The sequence below is a fragment of the Pieris rapae genome, chromosome 13, assembly GCF_905147795.1.
Source record: "Pieris rapae chromosome 13, ilPieRapa1.1, whole genome shotgun sequence".
In the NCBI taxonomy this organism is placed as follows: domain Eukaryota; kingdom Metazoa; phylum Arthropoda; class Insecta; order Lepidoptera; family Pieridae; genus Pieris; species Pieris rapae.
Genome location: NC_059521.1, coordinates 8,935,213 through 8,961,590, shown reverse-complemented (window position 1 = coordinate 8,961,590; position 26,378 = coordinate 8,935,213). Strand labels below are relative to the sequence as shown.

At 34.9% G+C, this 26,378-nt stretch overlaps 2 protein-coding genes across 2 annotated transcripts; one reads left to right on the top strand and one right to left on the bottom strand.

Moving 5' to 3' along the window:
- Nucleotides 1-45: 45 nt before the first annotated feature.
- On the top strand, nucleotides 46-3,163 carry LOC110995523 (enhancer of mRNA-decapping protein 3). Its single transcript, XM_022262728.2, has 5 exons — nucleotides 46-525; nucleotides 630-781; nucleotides 1,228-1,347; nucleotides 1,420-1,598; nucleotides 1,796-3,163. The coding sequence occupies exons 1-5, from the start codon at nucleotides 371-373 to the stop codon at nucleotides 2,645-2,647; spliced, it is 1,458 nt and encodes a 485-aa protein (XP_022118420.2). The 5' UTR covers nucleotides 46-370; the 3' UTR covers nucleotides 2,648-3,163.
- LOC110995524 (tafazzin) lies at nucleotides 2,554-26,076 on the bottom strand. The gene is made up of 5 exons (XM_022262729.2): nucleotides 25,814-26,076; nucleotides 23,116-23,241; nucleotides 7,385-7,817; nucleotides 6,855-7,073; nucleotides 2,554-2,691 (listed from the first exon to the last, which is right to left on the bottom strand). The coding sequence occupies exons 1-5, from the start codon at nucleotides 25,926-25,928 to the stop codon at nucleotides 2,679-2,681; spliced, it is 906 nt and encodes a 301-aa protein (XP_022118421.1). The 5' UTR covers nucleotides 25,929-26,076; the 3' UTR covers nucleotides 2,554-2,678.
- Between the last annotated feature and the right edge of the window lie 302 nt (nucleotides 26,077-26,378).

Below are 26,378 nucleotides of genomic sequence, written 5' to 3'. Positions count from 1 at the left end.
CTGCGCTCACGCCACTAAAAGGGAACACTTAACATAAACATTTTTCGTTTTGCAACCGAATCTTCACAATCCAATAGGTCCCCATGATGCTTTAAGTATCCCGGGCTATTATTAAGAATACTCAAAAAAGTCAGCGGTATAATTTAAGCTGATGCGACTGGCAGCGTATGCTGTCTGGTCGTCACGTCTGACGTTGACGTGAGATGAACGGAGAAACTTGTGTGAACAAAACTTCAAAGGTCAAACCTTTTTTAATCAAGACACTAAACACTATTGACCAATATTTTTAAATAGTATTTTTTAAAGAAATTATAGAATTAATTTGCAGTTTAAGTGGAACTTCTACATAAATATATGTTAACATTGAACGATGTCGAAATGGATTGGTTGTGCGGTGTCGGTAAATTGTGGCGAGCCTCTTGGTTATTATCAGGGCACAATCCTGAAAGCGGATGCAAATACTATTACGCTTACAAAGGCCTTTAGGAATGGTTTTCCATACCCGAAATCACAAGTAACACTCAAGTAAGACTAGACATAGATTTTGCTTCTCCTAATAAGTTTGCCTGGAGCAACATTATTATCTTTTGACAACTGTATTTTCTTTAATACCTATTATTTTGTTTCAGGGCGGCTGATATAAAAGATTTAAAAATTATAGAAGAGGCAAAGGTAGAGCCACAAGAATTAAGCCATAGTACTGTTAGAGTCACCAAGACCAATAAGAAAGGCCCTAGAGCTACTGTCTGTGAGAATTTACAGGCAAACTCTTCTAATACGGGTCTGTAATGACTTATTTAATTTTTTTATATAAAAATGACTAGTTATTGATTACATAAATTGATTTTTGCCAAATATACTGAGTCCATGGCATATCATTCAAATAGCATGAGTTTTCCTTTAGACTGTGTGACAGCAAGTTCCCACTTAACACTAGGTGAGCCTCCTGCCTGTTTGCCCCCTGTTCTATAAAAAATAATGTTAAAATGTTGTATGTTTTTATACAAAATATGTATAATATTATTTTTAAATTTAAATAATTTCCTTTTTTAAATTCTAACTGGCAGAAGTAGTTTTAATTTATTTATTTATTGAAACATTGAATATAAGTTTACACATTAAGTCATGTGACTGTCTTAATTCTACTGTGTAGTATAATAGATAAAAGAAATAAATTAGAAAAATTTTAAACAATGGTTTATATGGTTTCAATTTTTTGCTATACAGGGATCCAACAAAACAACAATGCCTCCAATAAGACAACTGCCAATCGAGGTGGAACCACACCAGCACGTAGCAAACCTATAGATATTCAACCTAATAGAAACAAGAATAATACAAATGCTGGTAAGATATATTTATCTTGGAATTAAAACTTTGAATCTTTTATATAACTTATGTGGATATCTATATATACAGGTAGTTATAATTTGAGTTCCACTCCAAAGGCACGTGGTGGGGGTGGAAGTGGGGGAAGTATGGGAGGTGGCACAGAACGGGCTAGACGTCGTAATGAGGCATGTTTCGGGGATGCAGCTGACCCAGCCTTTGAAGATGATTTTGACTTCGAGGGCAACCTTGCACTGTTTGACAAGCAGGTTCTTTCTTTTTCATATTTTTGATCTAAATATTATACATATTTTACTATAATATAATGAATTAAAATCTGCAAAAAAAGTGAAGATTTCAGTTTCTTTCTTCAGACTATACAATATATTATAATCAGACTATACATTTAATGATGAAAATAATAGACTAAGTTTTATTGATATTTGTGTCGCGAATTACGTGACAGGCGGTGAGTTGGGAAGTTCGAGGAGGAGCCGGAGGCGCTGCCCGTCCCGACGTAGTAGCTGACGCGGCCATGAGGCACGACGAGAGCGTGCTGCCAGCTCCGCCCGCCGCTCGACCGGCCTTGCGTTTGCCGGCGCCGCTTCAAGCATCCCATGAGTACACCACGGACGATGGTCGAACCATACCTGCAGCCACACCGCGCGCCCGACAGATGCTTTGGGAGAGTCTCCTCCGTCTACGCTTGCTTGATAGCGCGTTGCTGCTCATAGCGCGGGCGGTGGCCGACTTGGCGTTGCGTTTGTGTGGTGGCGGAAGGCGTCTAGAGGCGCGGAACGCCCATCAAGTTCCCGTCGTGGTGGTGGCGGCCGGTACCCATCTGGGTGGGGCAGCCGGCGTGTTGACTGCGCGGTTATTACTCTCGCACGGTGTCCGAGCTCATGTCGCCTTAAGTGGCGACGGTGCCGAGTCGTGTGCGCTGCTCCAACGAGAGCTGACAGCGTTCGCCGCGGCGGGTGGCGCAGCCGCGTGGGGCATGGATGGCGCCCCGGTTGCAGATCTGGTGGTACTGGCGCTATACGATCCTTTGGCGGATGCTGGACGCGCGGGGCATTCAGAGGTGTTGGGGTGGGTCCGCGCGCAGAGAGCCGCCGTTCTGGCGTTGGAGCCCCCGGCCGGTGGTTGGCCGGACACACCCACTCGTGCCGCAGTCGTGGGCGGACTGCCAACGCCGTTGGACCCTTCGCTTGGCCGCGTCTTCCTCGCCAACATTGCCCCTCCGCAGCAAATTTTTAAGGAGATGAATATCGAATACCGATCGCCGTTCGGTGCCGCTTCTCTACTGCCGCTGCATTGATTCACTTCTCATCGTTCAGATTGAGCGCTCACTAAAGTCGACCCCTGTAATTAATATAAATCAAATCTGAATGCTATATTTAGAGATTAAAAATATTAATTTACGGAATTACATAATAAGGACGAATAAACGGAGACTATGAAATTTCATTGTGAAAGGTTATTTCTAAGCATTTATTTTAATTTCTTTATATTTATACCAGCTACTATTTTTCTGGTCTCACAGCGAAATTACGACGATTTTTCAACGTAAACACGCCATTTATAATATTTGTTAACAGGAACTAGTAGTCATTCTAAGTAGGTGTCATTTTATTCGTCTTTGTGTGTACATATATTCTCAACTGCAGATTCTCGAAATATAATCTGATTTTGATATTAAATTTAATTTAATTAGAGATGCGTAACATCAAATAAAAGTGGGCCCTGTGATATTTCAGATGAATAATAATTTTATATTTTTATGTAAATTGTGAATTAATGCATTTTGTTGATAATTATTAAACTTGTGAATGTACGGTTGTTTTTTATTGTCCCTATTGTAGAGATATAAGAAATAAAGAAAGTTTCACAAATCCATCGATTTATTACCGAAAATAATATACATAGTTCCTCAAAAAGCGCTTACTTTGGACAACATCAAAGACAAAATTCCTTAATCTTACCCTATCCCTTCAAATTGCAATAAATAATGACTAAACCACCGATATATCACGTTAAATACATCTGTGGCTCTTTATTTTCAAACGATAACGTACAAAACAACTGTGAAACTTTAAATTGAGTTTTGCGAATATCCACAAAATGGCGCTTAGTCTGTCATGTTCTGTGACCGTTTTATGTCAAGGAACATAATAAAAAGTAAATATGGAATTTTTTCCTATTTATCCCTAATGGGAAAGGCAAAGTACTTTAATCCATACAACCAGGTCTTGTTTTCGGTAATTGGAGAATTTTGGTATAAATATGGATTTTTGATGATTGACTATTTACTAGTTGTTTTACTTCATAACGTCTTGTTTATATGTTTATATAGATTATAACACTTAGTTTTCGTTTAAATTTCGAATAGTTTATAATTCAACACAGATGTATTTTACGTTAGTATTTAACTCAAGAAAAGATTATGATGATTTTGAGAAATGTGTTTATCTTGATTTTATGGCTTAATAAATAGTTTTTATTTGACGGCACTACTAACAATTTCACAAAACAAGCAACTTATTTATTTATTTATTTCCTATTATTAAAAATCCAATCCAAATCCATCACAATTTAACTATAGGTCCATGTAGCGACTTAATCTTATCCAGCCTTCACATAAGTGCTTAATTTAAAATAAATAGTCAAAAAGCTGTGCGAAAGATACCCATTACACACAATGCAATCACAACAGTTAATGAAAGCACACACATTATTTACAAATGTTTAAGTCATATGGCATCGCATGACACACTAAAACTTATTTACACAATGAAATTTTTGCATGCCCAATGGGGACTGAACTTTGTATTTGGCGCCGATCAAGTATTACGTAAGCACTATAGAGGGGAGGGGTTTCTTTGATTTTCTTATTTGGTTGGTCTTTATTACCCACACATTGCCCATGTTTGAAAAAGTAATGCATTTTCGAGGATTCCTAAGTTAATTATTATTATTTTAACTTTTGCTGGTAAGTCACCCCCCCGGTGATACATTGGAGTATATCTGCTTGCATAATACTTGAACAGCCCCTTATAAAGATTTGGGCATGTCAAATAACAGGAATAATTGTAAGATTTTTAGGTTATTTTCAGTGTTGCTATAGCTTATCAGGGGCATGAACAAATTTCACTTAAATAAGACAAGCAAAATCTCTAATTTAATATAATACTTAAAATTAGCATCTTGATGCTTAAGTTAATAGAAATCTCTCTTATTTTAAGAAGTTATAAGTATTTAAATTAAAAAATAAGATTATTGCAACGGTAACATCGAGGAATGTTTTCATTAAAAAAATACACAACCATTTTATACAATAAATTGCGCCAACTCTTTTCATAGGATTGAAAACATGATTATTACAAATTTCTTAAATAATATTAACGGTATAGTGTAAAAATACTAAAAACAGCATCGGGATATAAGGGTAACATTGAGAGTAGACTTCTGTCAAAAATAGGATTTTGACATACGTGAGTATTAGCTAAGTCTATACTCTGAATCTTACCCAAATGGCCACTATTGAAAGCTCGCGTCTTGCTCTACTGATATCTTTTATACAGGATGTTTTGGAGTGTCATCACAATAATTACACTAATATAGTCCAGTTGTGTTATTTTGAGGGATATTTACTGCTCCACAATCCACAACAAATTGCATACTTATATATCAAATTGAATTCGATACAGAAATATTCTAATTTTATAAATATGTGTATAAGTTACTAGCTGATTTATTTGTCCATTTTGGGCAGAGACAAGGTGGATTGACCCACCAGGGAAAGGAAAGAGAGGCTGTCGAGCTAAAAAAGGATGGATAATGGAATACGGGATAAAATTCTTAAAAAAGATAGAAAGAGATGGAGCCAGTCGCCTATACTCTATAAGAGATTCTTGGAAAAAATATAATTGTTTATGTTTAAAATTTTAAGCGTTTTTCAGTTGTTTTTTAGGAATAAATGACGCTAAATTATTATTATGTAACGGCCAAAATTTTGGTTTGTTAACTGTTATTAAATATGTACCACAATATGGTTAAAGTGGAATTGAAACTAGGAATTTTATTTTTTTATAATGTAAGATTTAATTCCTAGTTTCAAGGGGCGTTACGTAATTGTCAGACGATCCAAAACATCCTTTATCATCACGTTTAACATCAACTAACTATCAACACGGTAAAAAATAATTTCGAACAAGGAAAATTTCAACAAAGATTTCCTACATCTAAAACATTTACTATAAAATAGTTGCCAAATTCACCATACAACGTCTAGTAATGACGTCACCGTGTCACACACATACAAAACACCAATATAATACTACAAATCTTAAAGCTAAACTCCATTTCAGAGTGACATGAAGACGGGAATTAAATATTAAAATATGGAAGAGGAAAAACATTTTTTTTCTGTATCCGTTTCGTGATAAGTTATTACTAGTAGGTGATCAGCCTTCTGTGCCTCACACTTTCTTCTGTCGACTTTTTGCGTCTATAAAATGGCTCGCGATGTATTCCTTCACCACACGACAGAAATAACATTACAAATTCACAACTGAGGATAAAGTCACTAGGCCAACAGTTCATTAGAAGAATAGGATAAATTAGTTTTTACTTTGAAACCCCGCCTCGCCATGACGTCAGAACCGCAAACCACATGCAAGGACAAACTTTACTAACATTTGTTAAACGCAATAAAAATTATTGCCTTTTTTGTTTACGAGTTTCGACAATTATTGACAATCTCTTTTCGAAATAAAAATGTATGTTTTTGTGCACGGTAACATTTATATATTAAAATTCAAAAATATTTATTTTGTCAGTACTCAGACTATTACAACGTAGTCTGAGAACTGTCAAGTACAGTTTAACACTTGACTAAAATGGTTAAACGTCAAAATATACCATCAAAAATAGTTTAAACAGAATTAGTACGGAAATCGTCATGTAACTGGTACGGTTCGCATTCATAGAAATTAAATAGTTATCTTTATGCTACCGAAATGTTTATGACGAGAGTATTTTTCTAAATCCAGTTGCCTTGTAAAAGAAATTCCCCAGGCCAAAGAAAGGCAACGTACGTTAGAATGTACGTTTAAAAAACGAATCGTTAGATTGCGGGTGACTGTGATTGGTTAGCTCTGGCCCAATCACAGTCGAGCTACAATACGTATTTGAATAAGGAAATATATGCGTTCAAGTTGATCTTGACGTTTAGGAATACGTAGAATTTTTCAACTGTATATTCTAACTCTATATATAAACTTTGCCGTGTAAAGGTATATAAAACATCGGTACATACGCTTACTGATATGATTATTCCGATAAAACACTGGAAATTATATACAAAAATTCATCTCACTCGGCTCACAAGAGGAACTCAGTCAATTCTCTGTAGTCTTTGGGTTCGAGGGTATAAAATTATCTCTTAACCACGAGGATTGTGCAAGACAATGTTATTTGGCGCATGCCGTGAACTCGCGTCCAGCGCGGTCCTTGAAGGGTCTTACAGTTCCTTCTCCTTTTCGAGACACTCCTTGGGCGTGGGTTCTGGTGTTGGTGTGTTGTGTTGTTTCCCATTGGGAATGGCGGTTGTCTCCTCCAATAAGCGGCCCGTCGCTCGTCGGACGATCGCATGCGCTTTGTCGCGGAGACGCCACAACTCATCTTGTATTCGTTCTGTTATTACTCGCCGCGTTTCTTCCTCGCTCGCGTTCATGCTTTTAAGTCTGAAATTAATTAAATACTATTACCTGACTAACGGATAGACACTATTTATTAATAGACATAATTCGAGTGTGGAACCAGTTTCCAGACACATCAGTAATTTAAAGTAAAACGTAAATATGTATAACAAAGTTCTCAAAATGTGGCATAGCAAAACTGCATTACAAATTCCGATAAACATTTTTATTATTCAACTCTAGATTGATTTTACAAGACGATTTATTCAATTCGGTTTATATGCTGAACCGTGATTCAATTGGATGATTTAGGTGCTTATACCCTTAGTACGTAAAAAAGTATGATCTTGACTAACCTGTCAAGCAGCGGATGGAGAGCAATGGGCTCACCAACGCAGAGGTAGACGTGGTTGCGCGCACGCAGTCGATATGGCTCTGTATTGGGGAGTACGCGATCCATCCCTTCGTGCCAGACGGGTAGAACGAGAGGTGGACGCCCACGCGCGGCACTCTCGCTTATGAGTCGACCAACGCCCCATTTGAAACGAATACACTCTTTTTCAACATTAACCCTCCCTTCGGGGAATATATGAACCCAATCGCCGCTGCAGAGCCGCTCAACGCAGAAGTCCATAGCGGGCTGGTGCACGCCAGCGCCGCGTACAACCGGCACACATTTTCCAAGCGCGAAAAATGCGGCGTGTAGCGCATTCGTGAAGCAAATGTCGTGTGCTGCCAACGACCAGCGCATGCGCGAGCCCCTCACTAGCGTTCCTGTGTCCAGCACACCTGAAAGAAAAAAACTACTTTAGACGCAACGTTTTCAAAATTCTTCTTTAACTCTAACAAAATTGAGATTGTAATACATGAAGTAGATTAAATGAATGACATTTTTTAATGAATTTAGTATTTTTTTTATAGAGCAAACGGGCAGAAGGCTCATCTGATGCTATGTGATAACCATGAACACTGTAACTGCCAGAGGGCACGCGATTGCAATGCCGGCCTATAAACATGTGTGACTTGACGACCAAGAACCAAATCATTGAAATATTTCCTAACCAATTCCACTTAATCCTTTAAGAAATTCGAAAAATTTGAAACCTTCTCTATGGGGTAATAGCAAAAGGTTCCATATGTTGATAAGCTTAGCAATGGTAGGCTTAGTAAAAATCATATCAAGCGAAACAAATCTCGCGAAGGCAGCTAATCATAAAGAAAAACAACTAGTGCAAAGTCAATACAGGACAACCAGCGTATGATAAATATAGCTTACGATAAAGGTCACATTATCAAGTTATTCAATCGATCGTATATAGGTTGGGAATACCGTTAATGAGGCGGTTGCATTCCTTTGTGTGTAATTCGTCGTTCGTCTGGACATACATAAAAGAGTGTTTATCCCGATGTTAATTTTAACTAAATGGCGCCGTTTAACTATCGGCCTGAGAGATATTCAACCTGGTTGGCTAATGCCTTTGCAAAGGCCTTTCGTACGAAAGTTATTTGACAGAAATAAAAAAGATGAAACATATTACATATTCTTTTTAAGTTAAATAGCTTGAGTCAAATTCACATTATTATTGTCACTACATTCTTCAATAGTACTGTTGTTATTCATAAAACTTTGGAAAACACCTTTCAAGTTGTGGTTTGCCGACGCTATATTGACAGTTCGAAGAGTTTAGTTTCGAGTTTGAGAAGGAGAAGGTGGAAAATATAAATTAACAGTCAAGCTCGGCAAGTAATAAAACGTCATCGATCTAAGTCATTTGCCTAGTTATTTGATCAACTGGCTGAACAACTATCAGGCCGCTAGTTAAATGACGGCCTTTAGTTAAACGGCTAGGCTGTTCATTGAACGGGTAAATAAGCTAGTTGGCTGCGACATAAACATTAATCATAGATAGTAGTGAATGTGTGGCAGAGAAAGAATGAGAGTAAAATAAATGCCGTGGAAATGAGAGCTAATAGAAGTATGTTACATTACGTGATAAGATAAGAATAGTGAACAGTGTGGGTTAAAAGAGGACGTAATGAAAAGGATACGAAAGGGTTTAGGTTTGACCATGTAGAATGGATGTAAAAGAAGTGCATAACAAGTGTATATACCATACAAGGCAACCACGGATTGTGAAGTCTAGTTGCGTAGATCTTGTTGTACATTCTTGGACCAGAAGAAAAAGTTACAAGTTCCCATAACTGACGAGCATACATGGTGAATGCTATATTAAGATGTATGACAGGATTGTAGCAAGTAGATATCCCAGGTCTCTGCCTACTACTTCGGGAAAAAGGCTAGACAATATAAATAAATAAAAAAAAAAATATATATTATATATTTATATCTATCGTATATTTTCTTTAACTAAATACATAACTAAATATAGAATACGTAATATATACAGACGTCAGACAGGGTTTTCTATAGGTTTGTTCGTTCTATAGGTTGTTTGTTCTATAGGTTTTAGCGTCATTTGCGGAACAAAGTACGCAAGGATCGAGTGGGGCCGAGGTCAACGAAATCATTGGAGACATGTGGACTAATGCGATTACGTGGGTTTTACGTAACGTACCAATGATACCCAGTGACCTAGTGCGTCGCGTGCTACACTGTGATACAATACCGACGGTAGTTGTGACAGGCGCGGGAGTACGCATGAATTACAACGTCACCTATTTATAGTTAACTATATATAGCGCTATATAACTAAATATATATATGGCAGGAGCGACATGGATCTTTGTGGAGAGAACTTAAGGAAGCTATGCTGGCAAGACGATGAAGAAACCGGTGTCGAATAGGAAATAACATGATAATATTTACATTTACTCTAACTAAATTTCGTTAATAAGTAGTATATAAAGAAGAAATAAGATAAAATGTAAGTAACAGGATTGTCAATTATGGCTATATTTATTTATATTTATTATTTAGTGCTAAAATAGATTTGTCATACATGTTGAAGACAGTCATTGTATCCGTCACTAATGACAATTGGAAAGAAATCTATTAAATTAAATTGCATATTCGTATTTCTTAATCTAGTTTATTGTATATTAAAGGTGAAAATGAAGAAAAAAAAACGGGTTAGGTTTTTACTCTATCTTACTTGTCTATGCATAGTTGAAGTTCGCGATGGCTAGTTTCTAAATAAATATTACCTAGACTTATAAGAGAAACGAAATAATACAATAAGAATATATAAGAAATAAAATTAATGAATACAAATAATAAATTAGATTTTTATTAATGCAAATGCTAATTTGTATACAACATAGAAGAGCATGTTCTCTGTGTATGTGTTTAGGTAGCGTATTTTTCAAATAACTAAGATGACCCAAATATACTGTTATCAATGAAGGTTATATAGCAAGGTTGATGCCCGCATTAATTAACTATAACTAGCTGTGCTCTGCGGTTTCACCCGCATTCCGTCTATAGCCTAAAGCTTATCTCGGTAAATAGATTTTTAATTGCAAAAGTAAATGTTAGACATATCACAGACTTTGTAGATATTGAAATCGTACAAACAGAAGTAGGTACATCACTTTGCTCTATTGTCAATAGTTTCCACATCGATTTAGAAACTGTTAACACAATTGTAACTTCATACAGAAACTTCACTGTCTGTTAATTTTATAGCCTATGTTACCCGGCTTTATAGTGCTACACTATAAAGCTGGGTAACATTTTCCCAATGGGGAGATATATTATAAATTTAAGACTGTATTCCTCTCTCATAGGCACCCAAAAATAAGTGCCCATGGGCTGCGAAAAATGCCCTTTTTGGGAGTCTTGTATATATTGTATAGAGCCTATTCAATTCAAACTTTCTTTAGAACATTAGTTACAGATACCGGCAAACTTCTTGAGCATTAAACAAGGGAGTGGGGGAATGATTGCGCATCATCACCAGCGCGGGACACAAACGTCAACTGATCTCCCAAATCACGCGATCGATACGTCACTCCCCCCCCCCCCTTCCCAGTAATACTTAAAAATCGCTTCTCCGCAGGCAAGGACATTTGTTCAAGATGTTTGCCGGCATATATACTACGCAATAATTCAAATAATATCAGTATGTTACCTTACATGAAATAAAACCAGTGGAGTCAGGTATATTGTAGTTTGATAGTTAGGTTGACCATGAGGCGTTTGCGGTAAGGCGCCGCCGACCTCATCATTCCAACAATATCTGGATATATGCCAGAAACTAAATATTACTAATTCGTTTCCGATGGAACAGAATTTTGACGAAATGGTACACTAGAGACGGAAAACGAAGAGGCCGATAATGCAAACGATGGGAGGACGAACTCAAATTAACAGTAGGCTACAACTGTAGAAGATTCATATAGAAGAGAGCAATGTAAAGGGTTAGAGAAGGCTTTTGTCAAGAAGCACACTAAACTCCGAGATGTACTGTTGTGAAAATATATTAATGATCACATATATCACAAAGTTTCTACTAATGTACATGCGTTAGAAGTTTTACTTCGTAACAAGACAAAAATCTTTTCTACGTTTGTAGAAAAAACTGGACTAACATTAGAAATTGATAGTTTCATTATAACGAATTATCTAGTTAAATAAAATTTCATATATCACAAAAAGTAAAATGTTGACTATAGCTAACTTCAGGGCGTTTGTTTTTTGTGACGGTGGGCGCGCGCATCTTAAGAAATTACTCTCATCATTTTTCCCTAACGCGCCAAAATTATATCTTCAAAAATAGCTTGTATTCGTATAAGGAATACAGTACACGGCCTCCTTCAAATTCTTCCAATTGTCTGTCGCTACATTTTTTCAATCATTACCCGCTATCTCTTATATTTTATCAAGCAATACTTCAATATTATACGGGCATCTTTGCGCTGTATATTATGCGGTCGTTATTTAAAATTTACCACAATTACCCATGAGACTCGATCAAAAACGTACTAAAAGAAAATGATGTAGATAATAACCAAATACTTCCATCATAGACCCATACTTATATGACATGCACAAGAGGTTTACGATCTGTTATTTAAGTCTTACAATATTAAACTGATGTTTTACATCAAGTAATTTAAATAATACAAAAAATATAAACGAAAAATCTGACTTATATAAAAATACCAAAATTCGAAGCATTTTTACATTTATTTCTCAAATGCTGAGGATGTTTTTTTATGGAAAAAAATTATAGGTTTATATTGCGATAATGCCGTCTCTATGGTTAATTCCATATGTTGGAGCTAATGAGGTAGGCGATACGAAGTTTCCGAGGACAGCTAGTTAACACTATAATAAAGAAAATATCGTAACAATTATTAATGACCGGCAATGAATTTGCATGACATCTGGTTGTAGGAGTGTCCATGTCTACTTAACACTATGTGAACTTCCCCCCCCCCCCCTGTTTTATATTAAAACAATATATTAGGAGTTTGATGCGTAACTACCAATAATTGTCATCATCACATATTCTTTTTGTATTTAAATTAACGCAGACAAATTTGTTTTATATATAGATTTACTTTTTTAAAGGTTTATACAACACTACACGCACTGATTTGGCGATAATGACACTTACTAGTTAACTACTGCGTGTACTACGAATTATACAATAGTTGACTATTTGTAACAATGATACTGATTGCGGAAGTGCTTATCAGAGCATCAATAACTATTAGTAACTGGTTCTTAGCCCTCCCACGCTTACATTTCAGATTCCATATTTGAAATGTAAATTATAATGCAACCGATTTCTGAACGTACAAGCACTGTTTTTCAAAGACAACTATCTATGGCCAAAAGATGAGGTAGTCTATAGATATATAGAGCAGAAACTGAGGCTATAAAGAAAGCACAGTTAATTATACTGAAGATGCCACTAAAATGCTGTGTTCAGATGTGATTGGATTTCAGGTTTTAAAATGTTGTTTAGTGTTTAATAACTGTATTTATCTTATTAATCTGTTTCCTGTTTCTGTACCAAAATGTAAACAATTAAAATAAAATTTTGGTTTGCGTTTATCGTCTGGGCAAGAATCATCGCGCTAAACCGAGCAAAGTACTATAACAGTAATTTGGAAGACATTAATCAATAAAAAAAATATATTTACAATTATATAAAAGGAGAGCAATGGACTTATTGCTTTCGAGCGATCTCTTCCAGGCAACTAAATTGTGGAAGAAACAAGAAGTCGCAAAGTTTAAAACTAAAAAGACATAAAATTACTTAGACGATACTAATGGCACATGGCAAAGCAATGAAAACATATGTAAACAGTGAAAGAGACATTAATAAAGAATGGAACACATGAATCACGTATTATATTCAGTACAGTAAGTACAAAAGTTAGGAATACCATGTTGACTAATGCTTGTATTGTAGAGATTTAAAGGAAGATAAAGAAGGAGCTAAACAGCGGGAACTGAAATCCATAGCCTTACTGCAGACCTTAAATTATTGAACAAAAGAAGAGTTATGAGATGGGATTTCAATGGTCTCCGTTGCTAGTCAATAAATTCAACATTTCCAATGAAATTGAGAGACTGACGTCAGAGTCTACTAGAGACGTCTAAATGACAAAAATGTCGGGTAAATAGATCTCTAAATGTTACAGAAAATTGTACTTTATTTCATTGACTTAGGGACTTATTTTATATATCATCAATTGAAAACATAACATGAAGTTTGCAATCATTCCTAACATATACCAATTTATTTATTTAATTCTACAGCTAACATTAAATATATATTACAACAAACAATTATACAAAAGATATAGCCAAAAGGGTTCAAATGTCAAACATTTACGAAAGGAAAAAAATCAATAAAAATTATTTAATACATACAACTAAGTAATACCTAATTCGTGTGTGTTGTGTGATGGTATACCATACCAGATTATACCTCAGATTTCTGTATCTGTTTCATGATCATTTAATAATCTAACAGGCAAGGAGGTGATTAGCCTCTTGTGCCTGACACACGTCGTCGACTTTTGGGTCTAAGGTATGCCGTTTTCCTCACGATGTTTTCCTTTACCGTTCGAGCAAATGTTAAATGCGCACATACAAAGAAAGTACACGGGTGTACAGACGGGGATCGAACCCACGACCTCCTGATTTAACACACTGGATATTCTTAATACACGCATATTCCGCGATAGCTGAAAGAAGTCAAGGTTTATAATATATTGGTAGTCTGTTTCTTTGTTTTAATTACCTATACGAAAATAATTACTTAGTGGGTTTGGCAATTAAATTAATATTATTCTTATAAGTTAACTTATTAATAATTAATAAACACAATGCGTAATCACATTTATAAAACATTAGACACCAAAGTTATTGTCATGAAAATTGTCACAATAATATCTTTACTGATTTGTTTTTGATTGCAACTTAAGTGAGCTATTTATAGGTTTTTATCGGTCAGAAAGTCATATAAATATTAATTTTGAGTAATAAAATAAAAAAACAAAATTGTTGCACTACATCCTTTTTTGTACCCTAGATTTAATATATCTGTTTTATGATCGTTTGTCAATCTCTACAGGATATTCTCCTTCGCTGTTCGATGGGCACATAGAAAGAAAGTCCATTGGTGCACAGCATGGGATCGAACTTACGACTTTAATATATAACAATCTGTAATCATCTCACCGCTGATGCTTTAAAATCCCATGTCAAATTCTAATACGTTGACATACGAAAGAATAACTCTAGCTTTGGCTATTAACGCCCAAGCCCAATAACATATATCAATCCATTTTTGACCATCTGAGACATCTTAATACAAATGTAGATGGGCCAATAACCAATCCGCCAAGCCAAAAATGGATTGTCTTCTGGTTTGGTTATTGGGATGTAGATAGGAGATCGATCGACTGTCACGGTGTGATCTCAGATTGGATTCAATCTAATTGTGGATTAATTATTGAGTTCGGGCGTAGGTATACAGAAGTTATATTACGTGCTTAGTTTTGATGACCAATTCTAGGCGCCAAGTAAGGACTGCACTAATCCCTAGCTACCAGTAAATCTATATATATATTAGATAAAAATTCATATTCTGTGACGTAATATGATATCATCGATCCAGGCTTAGAGCAAGGGGTAAAGGGCATATTGACCTCAAATGAAGGGTGAAACTTTATATGCCTTTCGCTTGACGAACACAGGCAGTCAGTTTTCATTTAAAAAAGGTGTTACATTAAACAGTTATAAATAGATTAAATAACATTTGTTTTTAATAGTTTTCTGTTACGTTATATAAACACCGCATTTTTTTTGAATTACATTCCAAGTCCATTTCAAATGTTTTTAGTATTACTTAAGGCTGAATGTTTGTTCCTAAGAAAAAATTTGACTAAAGTGCTAGAAGTGGATAACCAAATGTTGCATAAAAAAATAAAACTATTCTAAATGAACACAAAAAGAAAATTTTAATGAAAAACTAATCTCACGGATTTATGAATAGCGATTCAATACAAAAGACAGGGAAATACAAGAATACACAACTCATAATATTAGTATAGACTTAGCTTAAGAAATGTTAGTAGTAATAATATGCTAGGGGTATGGTTATGGACTGCTCTTGGCCCTTTTTTTTTGAATTGCATTTTTTTTAAATTTTTATTTGGCGGAAGGGTTATAGAAATAACCCACTACCCCAAGGCGCCACCAACAAAGTGAGTGTACAACACTTTCCTGGGTAAAAATTTAATATGAAACGATTAATACTACTTACCCTTAATAACCAATTTCCGATGAAAACGTCAGTCAAAATCAATCATATATACTTAGTCCAGTCATATTAAAGAGGCGTGGCTTTGCAGCCTCAAAAAACCTGATAATTTTTATTCATGATGTAAGTGATACTGTTATGTGTTTTTTTAAAGGACCAACGATAGATACAAATTTAGAGCTGTTTTAACGTGGAGTAGTGATTCGACGAGCGTACCAATTCTTAAAACGCCGGCAACGCACTCGCGAGCCCTCTGGCATTGAGAGTGTCAATGGGCGGCGGTATCACTAAACATCAGGTGCTCCTCCTGCCCGTTTGCCCCGTTTTATAAAAAAAATATATATTATTGAAATTTCATGCATGGACGTCATAAATAAATATAAAACGAAATGCATAACTTACCGTAACAAAACGAATAAAAAAGTAAAGTGTAACGCAGAAAGCGATCGTTCGTCTCAAAATGTATGGATTAAATTTATTGAACCGTCAACATAATTTAAAAACCATATGAAGGTACATAGTATTGTCTTTTATTTACATAACTTTTACACATTTAAAGAAAAACACTTTTTTAACGGATTATAGATATGTATTATTATATTTAAACTTATAATTATTTGTACATAATTTTAAATTTAAACCGACGTTTCGCGTGCTTTACAGCGTGCGTGGTCACGGTGACTGAAGACAAAGGTGTTAAATGTCAAAAAGTATTACAGCTGCAGAAAATGTTGTGTTATCTGTATTTATTTCCCCGGAGTTGGTATCGACTAAAAGATGTAGGGTTTTTGCAGAAATTGCTCACGGTGTCCTCCATTTTCGCGGGTTGTTTATTTTGAGATTTTAATTTGGATATTATTGGATCCCAGGTGTTTGATAATTTTAGGCCGTCCTCTCTATTGAAATTGGCGTGTTTTTTGATTTCAATGGCTTCGCGTACCAATCTTGGGAAGAATCTTTTTTCTTTCGCAAGTACTTTCGGTTGGTCAAAGCGTATGTAGTGATTAGGCCTATCTAGTGTGTGTTCACAGACTGCTGATTTTGTGTGTCGTCTATGTCTTATGTCCGCGATGTGTTCCTTGAGTCTGCTGGACATATTGCGTTTAGTTTGCCCTATGTAAGACAGGCCACAGTCGCAATCCAGTTTGTATATACCTGCATCTTGCAATGGGGTGTTACTTTTGATTGGTCTTAGGAATTGCTGAATCTTCTTGTGCGGCTTGAAAATTGTATTAATGGAAGCTCGTTTTAGGACCCGGCTAATTCTATCTGTAACTCCCTTCACATATGGCAGGTAAGCTGGCTGGCGAGGAACTGTTTGTGTCTTGTTTTTGTTTCTGTGATGCAGCCGGGGGATGCGCAACTTGTTTCGGTGTAGCACCTGTTTGACATGCTGTAGTTCCTCCTTGAGGTGGGCCGCATCACAAAGACGTTGGGCTCTCTGAAACAAACATTTACCGACAGAGAGCAGTTGTGACGGGTGGTGGTGGGATTCACCATTGAGGTACCTATCTGTGTGGGTTGCCTTTCTGTGTATTGTGTGACCTAGTGTGCCATCTGCTTTGCGTATAATTAAAATGTCCAAAAAGGGCAGACAGTTGTTGTTTTCTTTTTCAACAGTAAATTTAATGTTCTTGTGTATTGAATTTAAATGCGCTAGAAATGTAGATATTTTGTCATTGGGGAGTACTACAAATGTGTCATCGACATATCTCTTGTACAGTCTAGGTTTAACCGGGGCATTGGCCAAAGCTCTCTCCTCAAAGTCCTCCATGAAGATGTCAGCGACTATAGGTGACACCGGAGAACCCATGGCTACTCCATCAACCTGCACATAGAACTCATCTTTCCACATTAAGTACCCTGATGTGAGACAGTGTTTTACAATATCTACATAATCTGGTGACATGTTCTGTTCCTTAAGTCTTTTTGAAATTATATCTAGGCAGTCATTTAGTGGTAAGTTTGTAAATAGTGACTCAACGTCAAAACTCACCATAGTTTCGTTGTGGAGTAATTTGAGATCTCTACATGTTTCCACAAAATGGTAAGAGTCCTTGACATAAGCACTAGTGTGCCCCCTGAGAGGGGATAATATTGATGCTAAGTGTTTGGCTAATTTGTATGTGGGTGAGTCGATATGACTGACTATTGGTCTTAAAGGATTGTTGAGTTTGTGTATTTTTGGCAATCCATACATTTTTGGAGGTTTTACACAGGCTGTTGCTAAGGATTTAACATCTAGTGATAGTGTTTTAGAATATTTAGTAAGAAGGCTGGATGTTTGTTTTATTACCTTGTTTGTGGGATCTTTATCGACTTTTTTATAAGTATTGACATCGTTTAAGAGGAGAGCCATCTTGCTTTCATATTCCGACGTATCCATAACAACGGTTGCGTTCCCTTTGTCAGCTCGGAGTACTACCAAATCTTCGTTCGCCTTTAGATCCGCGAGAGCCTTTGTTTCAGCGAAGGTGAGGTTTCTTTTTGGCGGTTTGCTCGATCGCAGTATGCACGAGATGTCCTGCCGTATAGTTTCGGCCTCATCCTTTGGTATCGAATTTTTGAATATACATTCCTCTACGTAACTAACAATTTCTTCGTGAGGGATTTTTCGCGGTGCCGTTGCAAAATTTAGACCTTTATTTAATACCTCGATGGTTTGTTTATCCAAGTTTTGTTTGGATAGATTGATGACAGTGACGTTTTGACAAGTTTCGGGTGTGTCATTTAAAGTCGCGACGTTTGACAGATGTCTATTGGTTTTTTGTGTTAGTTTTTCAAACTTTTTTATTTGTATGACTCTACAGTTATTGAATTTGTTATGAGCCCGAGTGTTTAAGATGTTAATGCACTGCCTCCAATCTGTTTCCGACAATATCTCATTTAGTTCCTCCGTTTCATTTTGGATTTGAATGTTTAGTCGCTGATACTCTGTTCTGTGTCCGGCGATAAGTTTAATTAACAATTTTCTACTTGCTGTTTCAAGAATACTGGCGCTCCCAATTATGTCCTTCCTTGGAGCCAATCGTACACAATTGGGAATGATGTTGTGGTCTCTGCATCTTTTAAGAAAATTTATGGATGCTAGGAGACGAGATGCCTTTGTTTTCTTGAATTCCAGTCGTCTAATTTTGTTTGCATTTTCCAGTCCGTACTGTTGCACATAGTATTGTCTTTAATTTACATAACTTTTACACATTTAAAGAAAAACACTTTTTTAACGGATTATAGATATGTATTATTATATTTAAACTTATAATTATTTGTACATAATTTTAAATTTAAACCGACGTTTCGCGTGCTTTACAGCGTGCGTGGTCACGGTGACTGAAGACAAAGGTGTTAAATGTCAAAAAGTATTACAGCTGCAGAAAATGTTGTGTTATCTGTATTTATTTCCCCGGAGTTGGTATCGACTAAAAGATGTAGGGTTTTTGCAGAAATTGCTCACGGTGTCCTCCATTTTCGCGGGTTGTTTATTTTGAGATTTTAATTTGGATATTATTGGATCCCAGGTGTTTGATAATTTTAGGCCGTCCTCTCTATTGAAATTGGCGTGTTTTTTGATTTCAATGGCTTCGCGTACCAATCTTGGGAAGAATCTTTTTTCTTTCGCAAGTACTTTCGGTTGGTCAAAGCGTATGTAGTGATTAGGCCTATCTAGTATCATATGAAGGTAATAAAAATAAACATGTAAATCGAAAAAGTCTATGTTTTGATGACACTGCGCGATTGATATGATGTTATCAAATTTCAATCGTCATTAGACTTTGGACATTTTGAAACATTACACATTTTATTATATTAACCTTATAAGTAATGATTTTTTTATCGAACAGGGGGCAAACGGGTAGGAAGCTCATCTGATGCTAACATAAGTGATACCGCCGCCCATGGACACTCGGTGCCACAGGGCTCGCGAGTGCGATGCGGGCCTTTTAACATGTGTGACGTGAGTGACGAAACTAAGGATCAAGAATGAAATTGTCAAATAAAAAATAGTAGTCTTTTACAGGATTTATTAGTATATTTACATTATTATAATAAAGTTAATAAATTAATTAATATAAAAATACACTAATACATACCACACTAAAACTGTATTTAAAAGCACTTCCTTTTAAATTGCTACAATAACGCAATTAAATACAACTTAGTAAAGATATTATTGTGACCTATATAATATATATATATGTATTATATATCATTTGACCTATATGGGGTAAAATGTTATCATTTTGCATTTACTTTGTCTTACGTTTTATAAAATTGCTACAATTATGCAATTACATCCAACATAGTAAAGATATTATCGTGACCTATATTATCTATATATACCCTCCCTATTTCCCTCGGTCACGGCATCACGGATTTTGCTCATTCTTTTTTTGTTGTGTGTGTAAGAAAATTGCGCGAAAATTTAGAAAATTTACGAATACTTAACCACCATATTAAGCAATCCTGACTTATGTTACGGTAAATTTATGGCCTTTTGTAACTTTATTAAAATATTACGACGGGGCATTTACATCTATAAATTTTGTTCTACAGTATGTGTGTATGTTACGGGACTCCTCTTAAACGGCTGGACCGATTTAAATGAAGTTTTTGTATGCGTTTGGGTGGCGCTCTGGATGGTTTAGATTTACAAATCATCCCGGCAAATAGCGCTGCAGTCTGTATAGGTTAGCTAGGTTATTTATACTGATACTAAACATCTGGTTATATAATATCCTACTTGCGTGAAATATCATGCAAAACAACGTCTGTCGGGTCCACAAATATATTATGTATAATATGACCTCTATGGGGTAAAATGTTATCATTTTGCATTCACTTTGGTGTCTTACGTTTTATAAGTGATTACACAATGTGTGTTTAATAACTGTCTGACTTAAACGAATTCGAAGCATCTAATTATGTAAATAGATTTACGTCTCATTTTTATCTGTTCAGTCGCTTATAATTAAAATATATGTAGGGTACATTACTACTATAAGAAGAATATTTTACTACTTTTAAAGAAATCACTTTTTCAACGGATTGAAGCTGTATATTATTATAAACCTCTTTAAAAGTTATGTTAATAAAAGACAATATTATGTTACTACTTTTTAATATTAATTTATTAAAACAAAAAGAAACTTGGCAATTAAATAGAGTGGCGGAGAGTTTGTTGCAAGTTCTTCTATTCCGTTCTACGCCCTTAATGTATTTTTTTGACGTTCATAAGTGTATATTGTGTTACCTATATGAATAAATGAATTTTGACTTTGACTATTAAGCAACATTAGCGATATCTCACACCACTGTTATAGTCTGCATATGTTTTATATACGTCTATAATAAGTGGTAACATCGAGCAACGACTTTTAACTAAACATTTATATAAAATTAAAACAGTAGTCTAATTGTTTAAAGTCGTGCGTCGTTTCGTCACAGTGTAGCGACAAAAATGTATAATTAAGTTTTTTTTTAAATATACGACCAGTGTTCCTGGGTCATCGGGGGCTTTAAATAATAGAGGATTTTAGTTTAACATACATTAAACACTTGCGTATTATTATTATTGTCCGTTTGCCCCCTGTTCCGTAAAAAAAATCGCTTATAAAACTAAGAGAACCTACGTGAGCAAAATGTACGCCTTTACTCGTACAGCAACGGCAGAAGGCTCACCTGATGTTAAGTGATCCCGCTATAGACATATTGCCAGAGGTCGCGAGGTTTTGTAAACTTTTAAGGTACGCCTTTTCTTGAAGGTTTCTAAGGTTCCAAAGTTGATTTGCTGTCGTTTTAAATCATAACATAACAATTAATTAATACATTTATAAAGACCGTTGACTGATTACACAAAAAAAACGTTATTGTGAAGAGTAATTAAGCGATTAATGGCTGATTAAAATATTCTTTGTTTACATTCGTATATTTATTTTCGGAGATCGTGAATCATATGTTCAATGTTTTAACATAATTGAAATTCTAATGCCTTGTTAAGTATTTTTCCGTTCCATTTTTTTTATTTTAACCATCTGCATCCGTTCCAAAAACATAGGCCTATTATTAATTATTTGTTATTGTTTTTCTTTATTCCTACATAATTACTTTTTACAGTATATACATATATTCGCGGATGCGTGGCAGACAACTAGTTGTGTTTCGCGATGTATGCCGCGATACTTTATATCAATAATATATTTTCATAAGTATCTGATTGTCCTCCTAAAGCATATTGTTTGAGAGAAAAAAAGTAGCTCGAATACGAAGCTACAGAAATTCTACTACTTTTATGGTAAAACAGTCTACCGAGACGGGGGCCAAACTATCGTGGACACATAACGTAAACAATTTGACAGAAAGGTGGAAAAAATATTGAAATATTGATAATTGTTCTTTTGTTTCTCAATATGTATAGTACTAGACTGTAATGTGCATACAATGAAGTGAGTCAGATACTTCCGCCAGGGCTCGGACAAAGCCCTACAAAGTGCATCACTTGATACACTAAATACGATGTCCGTATAGATTTCTACAGCACGACAAGTATGTCCTGCAGTTCCATAAAAAAATTCTTGGCCTCAGATTTCTGTAACTGTTTCTTTATCATTTTGAAAGGCCTTAGCATTTTTTTATGGAACAGGAGACAAACTCGCTGGAGGCTCTTGATGCCACTTGATCTTGCAAGTGCGATACCTTTTAAGAAAAAGCAAAAACTGTCTTTAAAAAGGCTCAGTAGGGAAACGACGGACATCGTGCTGATAAGGGTGGAATTTCATAATGTTCCTTGACGTCTAACGTCCGAGCGTGATCCATCGATTGTCTTGCGTGCCAGTTTTCTACCGTTTTTCTACATCGAAAGAAATGCCCATTGGTACACAGCTATGATCGCACGATGTCAGCGTTAAAAGCTGCACACTAAAGCCAAAGGCTACCACTGCTCTCATGTATTAACTTGCCCTTATAATTTCTCTCTATGAATAGTAATATTATTCTTGTATCATGCAAATCGTTGGGAAGATCGATAAGTAAGGTGTTTTCCAGCTTTTAACACACCGATGCATGAGTCGTATTAAATCTTACAAGACCTATATTCCCACTGTTTCTACCTCGCCCAATATTCATACAATTCAAGCCTAGAAGCTATTGAAGCAACTACTAACACAATACTACAACAACAAAGCCAGCATTTTACATCTTAAATAACGAGATATAAATAATTATTATTAATAAAGCAAATCGCAACCACTAAATGCCCCATCGAAAAGCAAGATGTGTAGCGTGTAATCGTAATATTTTGGTCATTTCTAGTTTTCAATTATGTTATTAAGATTATGTCTTACCCCAGAGTCCCGGATCATCAAAACAAGAGTGGTGATTGGAAACAGTAAGCAGCGGCACCTCACGGGGGCGGTGCACCGCGCGAGATAGGGCTTCGCGATTGTACACTGTCGTCTTGTTCAGGAACTCTGCGTAAAGTTTAAAAATAATAACTAAACAGCGTACAATTATAGAATCTCTCCACACTGCTGTTTATTTTTATAAAAAGAAAATAAATTTGTTACTTCGAACGAATTCCAAAAAGTAGTATTGAGTTCATTGTCTCCATAATATTAGTAGTATAGTTGTTTCAATAATTTAGTTTATTATATACTTAGTTGATTTAACTTACTTTAAAATTGAAATATAATATGGAAAGTTAAAGTTAATTTTTTTAAATCTAATAAAATGTTCATTGATTTCGAGACAATATTTAGAGACATAATTTATATGTGGAAAAATACAATTGAAAAAAATAACATATGGTTCTTATAAACACAATTGTAAGTTATTTATTATTTATACAAATGAATTGACAATCTTTATAGAAATAGAGTCAAAAAATTATTGATCATAACAGTACTTCTTGCAGTTTTTATTTTACTAATATATAATTTATAATACATAATTTTATTTTTATTAAAACAGATTTAATTTTTCTTAATTAGAAATCTAATATCAATCTTTTAAGATTTTGTTCTTATCTGCTTCTTAAATCTCATTTAAACAACAGGAGATTAGGATAAGCAGATAACGTAAGATAAAATTTGACATACTAGGTATCATTTCAAGATTCACAAAGCCTAATAACCACAGGATAGCACATTTTACTGTAAATTAGGCAGTAGTTGAATTGAAATTCAAGTAAAGGTTAGTTTCTTGTTGTATATAAACTAATTTTTGCATTTATTTCAATGAAGTTTCTATTATTTAATATGTAAGTAATCAAATATCAACCTGAAAAAGTGATTGTTTAATTAAGAACAAATTATTGACGCATAATGACGAAGGGATGCACACTAAAGTCACACAAATCAGACACTTATATTACTTACTTATCAGTGGCGAAGAGTCCATACAAGCCGATTCCCACCGGGTTACCTTTCAAAAATCAGTTCCATATTCATACAAAAGTATTTACATTCTATTTCATTAACAAAGTATTATTAATTAAATGCCTGCGCGATTTACAATAGCAATAGTAATTCTTAGCAATACCCTAAGTATCACATTTCATTTTATAGTCGTAAATTAATCAGCGCGTCAATTTTTCGTACCTAAATTACATTAAAGGTAACTCGACGAATTACAGCTTATCTCGGCCAATGTTTTACTATGAGGCGAAAAGAGACAGAGCGTGTCAAACCATCTCTTTCTAATGCTCGCTAACTGTACGTAAAATTTAAAGAAAGATAAGGCTGATCGCGACCGGCTTGCAGTTCTCTCCTCTCCTCTATTAGAAAGAGACAAAGAAATTATTGTTATTGAACCACGGCACGGGAGAAAGAAAACACGACAAAATTAAAAAGAATTAGCGTTATAATGAAATCCTTCGCAAGTCATATTCTTTTTATTTTGGCATATTTTCGCGTTCCATTTCGTTTGGTTGAAAATAGATTATTTTTAGTATGTGACATGTGTTCCTATACCACTGGTGCGTGATAATTTCGTTTGTTATATTTTAATATTTGTGTTATTTAAACTGTGACTGATTCTGTAAGGTAATTTAATCGCAGATTTGGTTAAATACTGTGGATTTTGTTTGTTATTATGGCTTTAATTCATATAGAGTGCTGTTCAACATTTTTTTGGACCGGCTTCCCTTTGCCAAAATTTCACCCTTCGCCACTGTTACTTATATATTATATAAACTACAAACATTTTATAAGGAAGCAAACATAATATTTGGTATTAAGTAAGTATATCCAAAAAAAATATTCATTTAAGTAAATTATTATCAAACAACTGAATTGAAGGTTGACATAAGTAATGTACTTACTTAATGAATAATAAACCCTAGCAAACTAGGAAATAAATTACCATACTCTTTACAAGGCAAGTTAAAAATTGTTAATCGTCTACTCTATTAAATCAATATATTCCAATGAATGTTAATCAATATTCAAGGATATATAGACTTGTAAATAACTATTGTACCTACTCACTTGCACTTATTATATCTATTTAATTAAATGTAAATTAAACATCATTAATTTATCTGTATATACTAATGCTTGGAATGGCTTTCACACCTTAAGGAATTAGATTGTGGTTTTAAATACCATAACATTGATAGCATAAATAAAGATGTATTAACTTTAACATGTATAGTATATATATTATATACTAATACAACCTTCTAACTGCACTCTTATTAGCTATGCAAATGACTGTGTTTATTGACAAAGAAGTTAGTAAAATTATTATAACTTAAACATAAGTATCAATTAAAATATAAATGTTTTCTTAATACAAAGCATAATAGTTTAAGTTGAATCTGTAAAATGAACTTCTGCCAAATTTAAATGTACACTCAGCAGCAAAAATTTGCATCGTTAGCAATTAATCCAGGTTTCGATGTAGTAATGCTGAACTGCTGAGTAAGTGCTGTTTAAGCTACATTCTGATTTTCCATTACTTTTATGAATTACACGTGGACATAGGAAATTAGGGCATATAATTAAAATTATAAGATTAAGTTATCAGTGGAGATTCACCCACCTACAATAATCTTGCTGAAGAGGCCAACAACTGCGACTGTGATTGAGCTGGCACAATACCACAGTCTACCCGGATTCCGGAGTCTCGGTATTAGCCACCCAATGTCGTAGCCCATGGTTCAACGAGCACACAATCACTAAACACTATAAACACATTGTTGTTATAAAATTAATAAAGTTTTAATTAAACCCTGGTACAAACTCCGACAAACCCAACCTTGTTTCGATTCGACTTGATTGTGAATACTTCAGGGTGATCATGGTAACAATAAAAGTCGCCACAATACTATCAAAAATATATGTTTATACTAAATTTGTATCAGCAAAAACCATTACTGAAGAAAAATTAATCCTAGTCAATTATCAAATTAGTAGTTATACTAAACGTGTCTACACGTCATTTTTTAGAATAAAAAATATAGTAACGAATATCTTTGTCTAAAACTGTACACTACTAATAAAATATATTCAAATAGCCCGAGTAATAATTATTACCCTATAAAATAGGAAATTGCTATCAATGGTCACACTTGATTGTAAATATGACATTGACAATAAACTTCTTG

Coding starts and splice junctions, on each gene's coding strand:
- LOC110995523 (XM_022262728.2), top strand. CDS start 371: ATGTCGAAATGGATTGGTTGTGCGGTGTCGGTAAATTGTGGCGAGCCT. Junction 1,348..1,419: donor CAAGAATAATACAAATGCTG/GTAAGATATATT, acceptor CTATATATACAG/GTAGTTATAATTTGAGTTCC. Junction 1,599..1,795: donor TTGCACTGTTTGACAAGCAG/GTTCTTTCTTTT, acceptor ATTACGTGACAG/GCGGTGAGTTGGGAAGTTCG.
- LOC110995524 (XM_022262729.2), bottom strand. CDS start 25,928: ATGGGCTACGACATTGGGTGGCTAATACCGAGACTCCGGAATCCGGGT. Junction 7,818..23,115: donor TGATGATCCGGGACTCTGGG/GTAAGACATAAT, acceptor TTTTTCTTTCAG/GTGTGCTGGACACAGGAACG. Junction 7,074..7,384: donor CTCCATCCGCTGCTTGACAG/GTTAGTCAAGAT, acceptor AATTAATTTCAG/ACTTAAAAGCATGAACGCGA.